Source organism: Brassica napus, chromosome A5 (genome assembly GCF_020379485.1).
Source record: "Brassica napus cultivar Da-Ae chromosome A5, Da-Ae, whole genome shotgun sequence".
Lineage (NCBI taxonomy): Eukaryota > Viridiplantae > Streptophyta > Magnoliopsida > Brassicales > Brassicaceae > Brassica > Brassica napus.
Window position 1 is genome coordinate 5015888 of NC_063438.1, and position 14250 is coordinate 5030137.

At 28.7% G+C, this 14250-nt stretch overlaps 1 protein-coding gene across 1 annotated transcript; it reads right to left on the minus strand.

Annotated features, from left to right (window-relative positions):
• Window positions 1-876: 876 nt before the first annotated feature.
• LOC106451086 (probable xyloglucan endotransglucosylase/hydrolase protein 32) lies at window positions 877-2939 on the minus strand. The gene is made up of 4 exons (XM_013892946.3): window positions 2642-2939; window positions 2431-2531; window positions 2134-2351; window positions 877-1485 (listed from the first exon to the last, which is right to left on the minus strand). Exons 1-4 carry the CDS (start codon window positions 2853-2855, stop codon window positions 1119-1121), a joined length of 900 nt encoding a protein of 299 aa, XP_013748400.1. The 5' UTR covers window positions 2856-2939; the 3' UTR covers window positions 877-1118.
• Window positions 2940-14250: the final 11311 nt, after the last annotated feature.

Genomic DNA, 14250 nt, shown 5'->3' on the forward strand with positions numbered 1-14250 from the left:
AATTATGGATCATGTTTTATAAAATAAATAGATTAAATTTTAATATAAGTATATATATTTATATTTAGTTATTCACATATAATACATATCAACTTTCTATTTTAAAATCGTTTTTGCCATTTTATATGATTCTGTATTTCTCTGCTTAGCTTAGTTTAATTCCACATAGTCAACTGTCCGGAAAGTAAATGTATAAGCCATATTGAATAATATACTCAAATTAATTGAAATAACCTTTCTAAAAATAAAATAAAAGAAAATCGAATTTATATGAAATTAATATTTTCGTCTTGATCAGTTGCAGTCTTACTTGTCATTTTGGTCCTGACATTTATTTCTTTGCAATGCATTTGAAACTTTGTCGATTGTTTTCTCTCGATATTTAATGTGGATCTTTTTGTAAATTGTTATTCTTGAAAAAATCACCACATATATACCTATATGCTTGGTTTCATCATAATTTTCTAAGTACAAATTTTCCAGACGATGATAAACAGTTATATATGCTTGGCTTCATCATATTACTCTCAAAGATTCGATGAAGGCCAGAAATTAAAGAATTGGAACCCTTCTCCAAGAGAAAATAATTGGATTTAGAATTATTGGACCGGATAGTTATTAGTGTTTTTATCTATAAAGATTGAACTAGATAGCCTGAAATTTGTTTATAGCCTGATGATGTAAAAAATAATAGTATGTAATATCAAGCAGTCGTTTGAGATCGGTCGATAATAATTTCGTGACGGTTAAATAAGTTGTTAGCTAAAATATATTTTCCTGTAAATTTTGCATCGCTCTAGCTAATAGCCTTGTACCCTCCATTTTATTGACAATTGATATGTAAATTGCTAAGATAAATCTGATCATGTTATGGAATAACGAAACAACATTCAATCTTTTTTTTTGGAACACATTTGACCAACAATATGGTATTGGAAACATTTACATATTCGACAAGATGATAAGCAAAGAGAAAAAAGAAACCTTTATTTTGTGAAACAAAGAAAAAACAGACAATAATGTAGTAGCATAAAACCTTTAGAATTTCCCAATTTTTGCAAAACTTTCTTAATGAAAATTAAAACTTTCAAACCTCAGAACATTTTTCAAATTTTCTTCTAACGCCCACATTCCGGCGTTAAAGAATGATCGCGTTTATAATCTTTGCAATAATTGTATACCATATTATGTGTTTGCACCCATCTCATTGCTTGGTATTGCTTCCGAGTTAATCCGCCAGAACGGTATGGTGAAGCCGACAGTGGATGGCACCGTGCGGATGAGTAGGCGGTGCAACCAATCGCTTTAAAATTGGTGTACTTGGCAGTGAAAGGTTGATATTTATAGTCAGCTTTGTATTTACCATTCTCAGTTGCCCATGAAGAAGCATCCCATATAGAACCATAAAGCCACATTGGTCTTAGTGGAAATGTAGCCGCACTCTTTTTTGGGTATCTTCTTATGGGAATATCATCCACCAAAAATCTGAAAACACAAATGAAACAAAAACAATATTTGTTTGAATACTAAATAAGGAATATATATATCCCCTGATAAAAATATGTATGTTATGTTTTATATAGTAACATTCTGGTAAGAAATTGTGAGATCTAATTCTAAAATAGTTAGAAAATATTTCTATATATTAAATGCTTAGAATGGTAGGTAGATTCTGTATGTCCCATTGATGTGGTCGCACCTCATAGGTGTAAAGGAATCATACTTGGTTAAAGGAACTAAAAATTAGTAAAGCTGGCATTTTGGTTATGCCTAGAAACGAATAACATGAGAAAATCATTAATTATTTGTGACTAACAAAAAAATCAAGTATAGTTGTCCACCGTCGTACGGTCGTTGTCTTTTCTTGTTTGTCTCTAATTATATCTCTCCTTGCACGAATAATGCAACCCTACGGAAGATCTTTTCCATTTATAAAATAAAATTTCAACTATCTTTGTTTACTATATGGCTCTAGATACATCCACCTAGATCTGCGGCCATAAAATAATTTTATAGTTTTCTCTTTTCAGAAAACGGATCTTTTATAACTACACTAGTTATAACGTGTTAGGTTCAACAAAAACAATTTTAAATTAATTTGTTCATAAGACCATTAAGGAGAAGAATGCTTACATGATTTCTCTAGGGTTCCAAAGAATAGCATAATGGTGAAAATCCGAAGTGGGATCAAACCACAAGCGAAACTTCATCTCGCGACCAATGATTTTGCCATCACCACTTCCTCTAATGTACACATTTGTTTGAAGTGTGTAAGGCTTCCCAAATGTTGTCCCCAAGAATTCGATGTCCACCTCATCATGGAATCCTGGATGTGCCTCATTATTTGATAGCTGCAACAATTAATCTTAGTTAGTTTTAATTAAGGTCATTAAATGTAACTAGAGAGCTACTTGAGAGTCTCTAACTCACATATAGAGATGTGATGACTCCAGCAGTGTAGCCAGGTTGGAGTTTGATGGATGCTCCAAAGTAACCTGATCTGAATGGCTTCACTGACTTAAATCCACTTCCTATGCATAGAAAGCCCAAATACATTATCAATAAAAAGAAACAAAAACTTCAAAAAAAAATTTTGAAATATCCACTTGAGAAAATGAAAAGCAGAGTTTAATCACAATACCTGAGGTTCTATCAAGCCAGATGGTGAGGGCATTTTGGTCCATTCTCTGATGCTGAGGACCCCAAAGATTCCTAAAACCTTTGTAGAAGTTCAAGGAGCCAACCTTGGAGCTTGGCCAGTAACCAGGTGATGGTGGCCAATAAGCATTCACTGAGGATCCTAATAACACCAACAAGTGGAAGATTGGGAGAAGAGAGATGAGAGAGTTAGTCATGTTTTGGTTCTCTTCTTTTGTGTGGAGTGGAGCAAAGAAGAGTGCAGTATATAAATGCAGGGAGAGAGATGATGTGGGGATGGATGGACATCAGTATGGCATATATTATAAGCGCTTATGATGGAAACTGGAAATGAAAAAAAAAAAAAAAAAAAAAACTGGAAATGAAATGGTCCCACTCAGAAAATTACATAATGAAAATGGGTGGCCCACTCACCTAAGACTCTGAAACGGTCCAAAAATATATAACATCACTAGCATTATTACGTTGCTCTCGTGAAATATACTTAAATTTATGGAAAAATCTTAGGTTAAGATTACATTCACACAAATTGACCGATCAATTACAAAGGGTTTCAACATCGATTGACATGGCCTACTACAACCATAATCTTGTATTATGAACTCGTTGAGTACATTAATGGAGACCGCAGATTTTTGTTAAAATACACATGGAAGTGATGTTACAAAGTAGTAGATATCGTAATCTTCTCGTTCTCCATTTACCACTCTTGTTCCGCATGTTGAGAGAATTGATGATAATTGTCGAAGCAGCAATGCCAATCAATACAACAAGCTACTAGTAACTTAACGGAAATTAATAAGACGATGATTAGTATGTTTTTCGTCATCTTGATTCTTGCATCAATTTTTTCCCCTTTAATATCATAGTTTTATGGTAATGTTTTTAGAAGCTAAAAAACTTGTGGAAATAGTGCAATAGTAATAAAAACAATTATTACGATAGAGCCAATGAATGTCAGATGTGTGTTTCATTAAAGTGTATATAAATGCATTCATTGGATATCTTTCTTTAGCAAAGTTTCATTATTGTACTTACCATAAATGTAAAAAGGAAAAAACAGTAGAAATTTTTGATGGTACAAAATCACGGTAAAATCTTCTCATGACCGGCCGAGTCGGATAATTAAGCATGGAGCAATACCGTGATACAACGTTACCAAACTAAGTACCGATCACACTAGTAAATTTAGGGGTGGGCACTTTACCCGATATTCGAAGTGGCACCCGAACCCGATCCGAAAAACCCGAACCGAAATCCGAACCGAAGTAGCAAAATACCCGAACGGGTATTGAATAAGGAGAGATTGGATACCCGAACCCGAACGGATAATACCCGAACCCGAATGGATATCCGAAGATAACCGAACATATGTATAATTAACCATATATTTCTAGTTTATATCTCTCATTTTATATAAAATATTTATATTGATACTACACATACTTTAAGTTCATATGATATACATACAATTATGGAAAAAATGATTTGTTAATCACTTAAAATGCATGTCAAGTTTTTTATTTCAAAAATTAACAAAAACTTACGTAAAAAAAACTAAATTAATGCCTTTTTAGTTTTAAAATGTTATGTCCAAATCTATTAACCATTCAATCTATTAAAAATAGAAAATTAGTTAACTAAAAGTTATATTTTTAAATACAACAAACTTGAGAAATGAAAATTTTAATTTTTTTTTTCAAAATCTAAATATCCGAACCCGATCCGAATTAACCGAATCCGAACTAAAAATACCCGAACCCGACCCGAAGTACAGAAATACCCGAACGGGTTCTAGACCTCTATACCGAAATACCCGAAAATCCGAAATACCCGACCCGAACCCGAACAGGTACCCGAACGCCCACCCCTAAGTAAATTCTTCATTTATAAATTCTTTACTAACTTTACCGCAATATTTTCTTTAAAAAAAAAATCATCACCGCAATATATATATACTAGTATTCTCTCCCGTGCTAAAAGCACGGGCATTGTTTTATGTCCATATATATTTTTAAATTATATAATTTACAATAAAATAAATATTACTTAAAGGTTATTAGTGATAAACTTAATTGATTTCTCTTTTCCATAACCAACAAAAAGTATTTTATATGAAATTCAGGGAAAACATATCACTTGCTCAAAATCAATTAAAACATTAACATTATTTTTGTAGATAAATTAACGTCAATATATCTATAGTTTTTAGTTCCTCTCCATGTGTATTTATTTTTCTTCATTTTCAGCTCTACGAAATTTGGTGACATTATATAAGAAAAAAAAAGTGTATGTTACTCTAAGTAAACAAAAACAATATCTCTATACAATTATAAAATCATATATCAAAATTAAGGAAAACCAACCTGAGATGGGAGTCCTTCTCGTTTATTAGGAGGCCTTGTAAATCTTTAAGGTGAGCTTCGTACTTTCTTTTCTCGTATTATCACCACCACAACCAATAAACATTTTCAAGAAAATCGAAAATTAATTTAGTTAATTTCAAAATTGGTTTTAACCTAGTTTATGATGTTTACCTTTTTTAGTCACAGACTGCTTATAAGTATGTCGATTAGCCAAAATCCACAGAGAAAAAGAAAAAAAAAGTAGGTTAGGAAAAAAAAAGTTTCATCAAAAAAATCAACATGACATAACTTAGGATTTGAGTATTGAATAGTTTAACGTATTTAGTCTCACTAATCTGGATTTTAACCTTCATCTTCTAATTTTGAAAATATATTTTCTTAAAAGAGTATTGGTGTGATGCCTTGGCACAAAGACCATGCCGATCTCGATATATAACTGTTGACTTGACAATGTTGATACAATCATCAGAAGTCATCGATTTGTCTTGTTAGAAATTGAAATTTGATCACTCTCATATAGAGAGAGTCAATGGAGCAATTACATGTAGAGAAGAATTCATAGCATCGTAAGATAGAAAAAAGGTTAACGGTTTTAAAGATTGTGGGATCATGATGTTAGTGGGAGAAATAATAAAAAAAATTATTTTATATAGATTTTAATTTGGTACGGAAAATATATATGAATCAGTTATTTTAATAAACGAAACTGTTTTCTCTTAAAAACCTTTTTCAGAATTTACATTTTAAAAAAAAAATTAAATCATATGCCATGTGTCAAAATTTTATTGGGCATGCGACTTGCGCTTTAGTATATAAAGGATTACGAGACTAAATCTGTTTTGGACAAAAGTACGGAGACTGTGGTAGATAACTGTCTTTTGAAACTCTGTAAAAGTATTATTTTGAGTTTTCTGAATTTATTTAAAATATATTTTCTGTTATATGACTTTTTCATTTGTTTCAGAAATATTTAAAATTTTAATTTGACAAGAAGCCCAATACACAAGATGTTTGTGTTGATAGATTATGATTTAATCATAACGTAAAACCATTAAACATGCATAACATGTCAAAGAAAAGTAGAAAACATTACACATCGTGTTTCTTCGATCAACAATGTCAACTAACAATAGTTTTGAACAAATGTCATTTCCACCGATCTACTCTCAGGCTCTCAGCCATCTTTGTAATAATACTTTTTTTTTGTCGACATGACTTTAATATGCCTCACACAACTTTGTCTTCACTTAAGGGTTATCATATATTTAGCTTTTTTATTTTCTGCAAATCATATATTAGCTTAACTTCAAAAAAATTGGCTGACGAAGAAAATTTATATTTGAGCTCAAGTACTTTATTTAAAATCACATTTTTCATTGTTCTCGAAGAAAAAAACAAATTCTAAATTTTCGGTCATGTTTTTTAGGTAGAAAAACATTAGGATCGCCAGTGATTTAGGTCTCAAATTAATCATTGACTGTTTGTAATTTGTAAACTAGTTTTTAGCTTTTGTTTTTTTAACAAAACTACTTTGTTTATTTACTAATCAAGATTTTGTTAAAAAAGATTTTCTAAAAACTAGAAAACTAGTTTCCAAACAACTATTTAATTCTACACAAAAACCAAAATCTGTATTTTTAGATTTACCAACAATGATTTTTTATTTTTTATTTATCATTTACATTTTTTGAAAGATTTCTTCTTTCATATTTTTCCAATGCTTATTCCCCTTCTCACTCTCATACTTTCACTTCACCAGTCACCATCATGTCATCAAATAAAATAAGTGATTATACATACAATTGGACCAATTATTTTTCATTGATCATATGTTCCCATACTCAATTATGTAAATTCACATTAATAAATAAACTATGCAATAAAATACTAATTTAAAAAAATAAAAATAATCGGAATTATTCAGAATGACAAAGGGTGGATGATCATATTCATGCAAAACTGGTTTAGAAACAAATTCATCAAATTATTCAGAATGACAAATCCATATTACTATCTTTGAATGTGTGTTTTAGGTAGTATTTTATATTTTTTATTATATTCATAAGATATTTTATTGTTAATATTGATTATTATTCATCAATTTAATCAACTTTTCTTAAAAACATATACTAAAATCCAGAATTTAACATCTAAAATCACCATTCAATTTTTTTTCCAAAAACTAAAAAAAAAGAACTAGAAATCGAAATCCAAAAATAAAATAAAAACTAAAATCTAAAATTTATATAGACAATCATCACCTAAATATCTAATATATTGGTTGATTGGTATGATGTTCAGAGTGAAGTGCTTAGCAATATACATTCTTACACTATAACTATCCTAGCTGTAACAAACATTACATTTAATCACAAAAACTATATTGGAAAATATGATGTTGAATTTTAAAAATCTTAATCAGCATATTTGCTGCTTACAGGAAATTTATGTTAAGAATAAAGATTGATTTATGTAAAATATCTTCTGCCACTTTAGTCATGATTCTTAAGGACTAATTTTGAAAAATCGAAATATTTTTCTTACTAAAATTCAAATATTGTTTAGTATTGATGAGAAATATCCCGCATTGGAAATATAAGAATTAATCTACTACTATATAAAAGGTTAATGTCAATCCATTCATTACCAATTGGTTTTCAGTTGATAACCTATAATCAACCTGAATCTAAAATGGTATCAAAGCGATAAGATCTTTTGACCTAATTTACTACAACTACTACTACTATACCGATGTTGGACCTTCTGTGGATGTTATTCCCACATTGTCCACGCTTCAGACTTAGATGTCTGAGCGTAAGGGAGGGTATTGATGAGAAACATCCTATATTAGAAATATAAGAATTAATCTCAATCTATTCATTACCAATTAGTTTTAAATTGGAAATCCATAATAAATCTGAATCTAACATTTAGAGTATATCTATATATATATAATGTTGCCTAATTCATTGTAACAAAATAGCTTTATATGAATATTTTTTTTTTTGAAGAAAGCTTTATATGAATATTGAACTTAAACCAACACGATCATCAGCCTTAAACTTATATCGATTATAAATGTCAATATTCAGTTTTTCGAGAGATTATATATTGTGTTATTTTAAATTATGAAGTACTTCTGATCCTCTTTTCTTTTACTCGAGCTTGGTAGAAAATTATTTTTTATATTTTAACATAAACAAATTAAATTGGCAGATGTCCCTGAGGACAAGGTTGAAATTCAATAGTATTTTATAATTTAAATTAAATGAATGATTATTATGAAATAAACGAAATTTTATTTAACTGAAAAAAAAAAAAAGCTTTCACTATATTTGTCGGCAACGGTGATATGAGTCTTGATAGTCGACGGTTGTGGGTCCCTTATGACCGACAAAAAATTCATTAGCTATTTTATTTTTTGTCAACAAAACCAACTTCATTACAGTATTATTTTGCATATTTGATTTTTATAAATTCGTATCAGATCGATCAAGATTACATTATAAAATTTGTCACAGTATCCAGATCATTTAACGCAGTCGTATGATGGTTTAGAGCGAGTTCCTGAGTTTGAGTAATAAACAATGAATCATGCGTTTGGATTTTAGATTTTTAAGATAATTACTTGCATAAATGTTGGTCGAAAATGGGACCGCAATTTTTTTTGTTTTTTTTTTCTAATGAAGTTAAAAATTTACCTAAATTGGATTCGAAATAAGAAGGCTCATTACATTCTGTCGGCTGCTAGACAACTAATGAAAACGTTGACAAAAAAAAAGATAACTAATGAAAACACAAAAACAGTAAAACTTTTTTTATCGGCTGTCACAAGATCCAAAATAAACACAGCGTTACAATTTACAAAATACAGGTGTTTCAATAGAAATTTTCAAAACCAAAACATAGAATCAGTCAACTTTTAACTTTAAATATAATATCAGATGATAACCTCCAACGTGCGTGGATGAATTTTTTATACTAATATTTGTTTATCAAATAGTTTTAACATTTTACAATATTCACATTTTTAACGATCGTAAAATGACGAATATAAATATTAGTTTTTAAATTTATCATTTTTGTTGAAAAATTAATGTATTACATTTCATTTTAATTATTTTAAGATTTGATAAGCAAAAAATAAAATTAAATTTTGAGACTAACACAAATCACCAAAACCAGATAGGTAACATCGATTGAATGACAAAAAAAAATTAGGTTTTCTGCTCTCGATTTGTTTACTATTAATGCTCTATAAGTGATTTCATTTTCTACATCTATAAATTTATGCATTCGTTCTCGTTTATGTTTCACTGATATGAATTTTGTTTCTTTTTTTTTAAAAAAAAATCTGTAAATTGCATAAATGTCAATTTAAAAAGATGCAGATATGTAAAAATTAGTTTATCTCCAGATAAATATCTAAAAATCAAAATTTTGAAAAAAATCACCGACAAATTATATTAACAAGTTAGTGTTCAAATCTAATATATCAAACTGTTATAGAATATAAGTGAAGATTCTAAGTATAAATGTTTGTCTAGTATATATTCACTGTCTGTTCTAAAAATCATCTAATTATAGAAAAACAAATTATTTATTTCCTACGCTTTTTAAGTTTAGTTACTTAAAAGTATACAGATAATATATATATAGTACTTTATCATTCTAGTATATATAAACTATGTATAAAATAAGTGCTATTTGATTTATTAATGACTAACGAAAAAACCATAATAAATCGTTTAAATCTTTCATTCTTACAATTATAATAACTAGATAGGGTATTACGGAGAAACAAGTATTAGACGAATGATCAAATCTCTTATTCTTTGAACAAACTCAAAAGAAGATGATTAGAATCATGTAATGATATTTTAAAAGCCTTTAAGGAATAAAATCAAGACTAAATTATTTAATATAAATGAAATAATATATATATATAGTGCTTACAATATTAAAAATCACCTCGATTTGAAAAATTATATTTCTCGGATTGTCAGGATCAAATAACATATTAGAAACCAACTATTTAAAAAATAATTTGTATACATAAAAGTATACACATTAGAGTAAGAACATAAATGAAAATAATCATTTTATTTAATTTATATGGTATATAATTAAACTTTAGTGATATTGACATATATATATTATATTTTAATATAAATACTAATTAGTGACACTTTTTACTCATATGATTTTATTAACATTTGTTTATTTGCTGTAACAAAAATTTAAATCGTTAATCACAAACTTTTTAATGTGAGAGGATACAAAAGTTGTTATCAAATATGATTATTTGTAATCATTAATGGTCATATATATGTTAATCATATTAGATAATTACGTAGCTTTCATTTGAGGAAAGAATTGAAAATATTTTTTTGTACACTACTAAACAATTTGATAGTTAGTTTAGTTAAATGTATAATATAATTTATATGAACTAATTATTTTTCTAAGGATTCTAAGAATCATCATAGTGATAACACGTGGTTACGAAAACATGTTGTAATATTTCAAGATTAATATAAACATGTTTTAATGTTGAAGGATTAATATACAGGAGATAGGTGTTTCAATATGTCAAAAGATAATTTTCTATTTTTTGTTAGAAGTTAGTTAAAAGAAGTGTTTGACCAAAAAAAAATGATATTTGGACAAAAAATAACCAGTAGATATTGAAGAGATATAGGCGCACCAAATATTAACAAAAGCTACATCGCAGTCAAGTATTATCCGTTGGGAATCTCCACATTCTAGACACCTCAAAAAATTGCTAAACCACGCAAACACTTTTTCATATATGCAGCCAAACAAGTTAATATATATTAGTCCGACAACCCTGGACCCAAAGACACCAGAGGCATCTATCATCCTTAGCCCGATCGCTTGAGAAGGGTTGTAAGCCAATTCCGTCACTTAGGAAACCTCTCAAGTACTAGTTAAGGTGATTACTTGCTTTGATCTGCTTACTCGTTATTCCTTTTTTTTTGTCACAAAATGATTATAGTCTAAATGTCCAATGGCTCGAATGAATATAACCGGAAATGAACTCAACCACAAACTAAATACAGAAGACCATTACAACAAAAATAGAGATAAATGTGTTTAAAAATTGAAAAGATCCTAAGAGAAGCTTTATTTAAGACTCAAAAATATATTTGAGAAAACAAATGATAGTCGAATAACACGATATTGATACACCAATAAAAACCTGGAATGTTGACCGGCAAAAACTTTTGGTGAGAAATTCAGAACCGTAGACAACATCGGAAAACCAAAATCTTATCTGACTTGATTTGACACTGAAAAACATCAATGGTGGTCTAGAAGCTGAACGTGAACAGCTCTGCACTTGGCTTTATGAACCCGTAATAACAAAAGTGAAAGGCTCTCGATAGCCCGGTAGAAAAGGTTTTTATCTCGCAAAAGAAATAGTATATGAAAAAAAATATTGTAAGATAAGGTACATATGATTTTTAGTAAGTTAAAATTCAGATAATGTGTAGAAAATTTAAAGAAATTACTTCTATATATGAAGATGAGTCATTTTAAACATTGATAAGAAATCCTATTTAAGTTAAGATTTGTGTTAGTCAATCAAACATAAACTGCTAGGTTAATGCAACTATTTTTTTGACCAAAACAAGTTATCCAACTCCATCAAATCCAAAATTAATTCTCTCGATCTTGATCTTGATCTTATCCATTAGTTACTATGAAATATTAGTTTTTGCCAAAACTATGTTCATAGACAATCTGATTAAAACAATGTTAATATTTTTAGGAAGTTTAGTTATTTACTCTCATTAAAAGAACCTATTTCATGAAAACAAGACCACATACTAACTTTGATCTTCGCAAGCATGTCATAAAGTTTCTAGTTTTGTAAGAATTACTTTATCATAAGTTTCTCCGAAATTGTCCATATTGTAACTACAGAAAAAGGTAATGTTTCTATCGAAGGTGGTTAGGTTGGAGGCTCAAAAGTACAATTAAATTTGATTTTGTACAACAATGACTTGCGCAACAGAAAATTACATTACCGAATTTCAGTGAAATTAATATGCAAAGTGCTTACTCTTTGGCATTCGTATGGTACGAGATCAACATCACAAGTCATCACAACATCCACATTTTTATTTTTTTTGCCAAGAAACGCAAGCTGTGCGCTTGCCTCGTACGGGGAATGTAACAATTAAATTCACTTCCTCCTGCCTTATTGTACTAGGAGAAATGTTTTGAAATCCGATCCGGATCCGCGGTTGAACCGGTAAATCCGGTTTGGATTTTGTTAAAAAAACAATATTTAAAAAATCAATAAAATCTTCAAAAACCAATATTTATAAATATACATTTTTTATTATTTATAGATATTTTATTATTTCTATTTTTGTATAATACTTAAAATAAAATAATTTTAAAACATGATAATCTTTTTTAAATAAAAACCACTATATTTTGATAAATTTTAATGGTAACTTTTTAAAATTTATTGGTATTTATTTATTGTTTCAAAACAATGTATTGATTAACTAAGAATACATCAAAACCAAAATCTAAATACTAAAAACCAAAACAAAAAGCTGAAAACCAGAAACAAAAACCTAAAAGTTAAAGACCAAAAACTAAAATCTAAAATCTAAAACCAAAATCTAAAAAGTAAAAACTAAAACTAAAAACTAATAGAAACAATCATCACCTATATTTTTTATATTTTATATGTAAAATGAAAATAAACTATAAAATTAAAGTTAAGTATTTTCTAAATATACAAACTATTATTTTATGTTTTATAGAAGATTTAGAAAAACTTAAATTAGATTCTATATATTTATTTTCATAAAAATATAATATTATATAGTAAAACTAATTTATTTATTAATCCGTGGTTCACTATATATTTATTTTCATAAAAATATAATATTAGATAGTAAAACTAATTTATTTATTAATCCGTGGTTCGCCCGCGGTTGATCCGATGATCCGATGATCCGGAATGTGTCTGGTTCGTCCGGGTCGGTTTAAAAACATTGACTAGGAGATAACTCTTTGACATCTTTTTCTCATGTTGCCTTTTTTATATGCTCGGTTATGTTTTAAGTGTTCAACCAAAACAAGCTTGAGTTGGATAGAATAGAACAAGTTCTTACATAGTTTAAATCTTAGACACAATTGTAAGGAGAGGGCGACGCAGGGATCTTTACCAAAAATGAAGATTAAAATGAAGCTTATATGAAATGACAAGTCTCTGATGATAAGTGGTAACAGCCATGCCCAAAGAAAAACGTTGTGGACCGTGGACGTGTCATTGTATATATGTTTGTTATTATTATTTTCCGGTGTTTGATACATATACGTGTATTTTGTACGTATACAACTATTATGAGGTAATAGTTATTAAAATATGGTGTGTAGCGTACGTGGAACTCTGAGAGTGTCTTGATTTACACATACTTGTATGCATATAATAACATATAGAAGAATCATTTTGGATACGCATATAATTGAAGAGCGTTACGTCATTTTTGTTATGATAATAATTTATCAAACTTTGGATGCTTGCACCACAATACATGCCACACGACAAAAGCAATGAGTTGAGTTGAGTGATCGATGGCCTTCTAATCGAATTCATTGCCTATCTTCTTTCTTTTATCTACATTTCATATATATTTTCATATCTTTTCTGTCAATGACTTCTGTGGAGACCAAAAACGATAGAGCTGAAATCTAAACTCCATACTGCACGTAGTAAGTTGTGGGTGAGAAATTTTTGTTTCATACACAAATACATTCCAATAGATTTTTGGCTTACTGAAAAAATATGACTTGTGTTTAAATCCTTTTTAGCTTTAGTGAGACTTTTATTCACAATCTGGCTTTAGCAGCAATTATTTGCAAGTTCACCTTGTACCAAATCTTCATTTTCATTAATAAATTTCCATTCATAGAAAAATGACTAAATATTTTGACAAATATATAGTGTCTAGTAGATTTTTTGAGTTACAGTTTCAAAATGATTAACACATATCACTCCGTTCCATATCAGTTATCATTTTAAAATGTATTTCATTTTAAATGTTTTCCTATATTTTCAATGTGTATGTTTATTAATTTTTTAGTTTCATTACTATTATTTTACTTCACTGATTATAAAATTCAAAGAAAATAACACATTAATTAAAAATAAAATAAAATATATAATTATCATTTG

Coding starts and splice junctions, on each gene's coding strand:
- LOC106451086 (XM_013892946.3), bottom strand. CDS start 2,855: ATGACTAACTCTCTCATCTCTCTTCTCCCAATCTTCCACTTGTTGGTG. Junction 2,352..2,430: donor GAGTCATCACATCTCTATAT/GTGAGTTAGAGA, acceptor TAATTGTTGCAG/CTATCAAATAATGAGGCACA. Junction 1,486..2,133: donor TGGAACCCTAGAGAAATCAT/GTAAGCATTCTT, acceptor TTGTGTTTTCAG/ATTTTTGGTGGATGATATTC.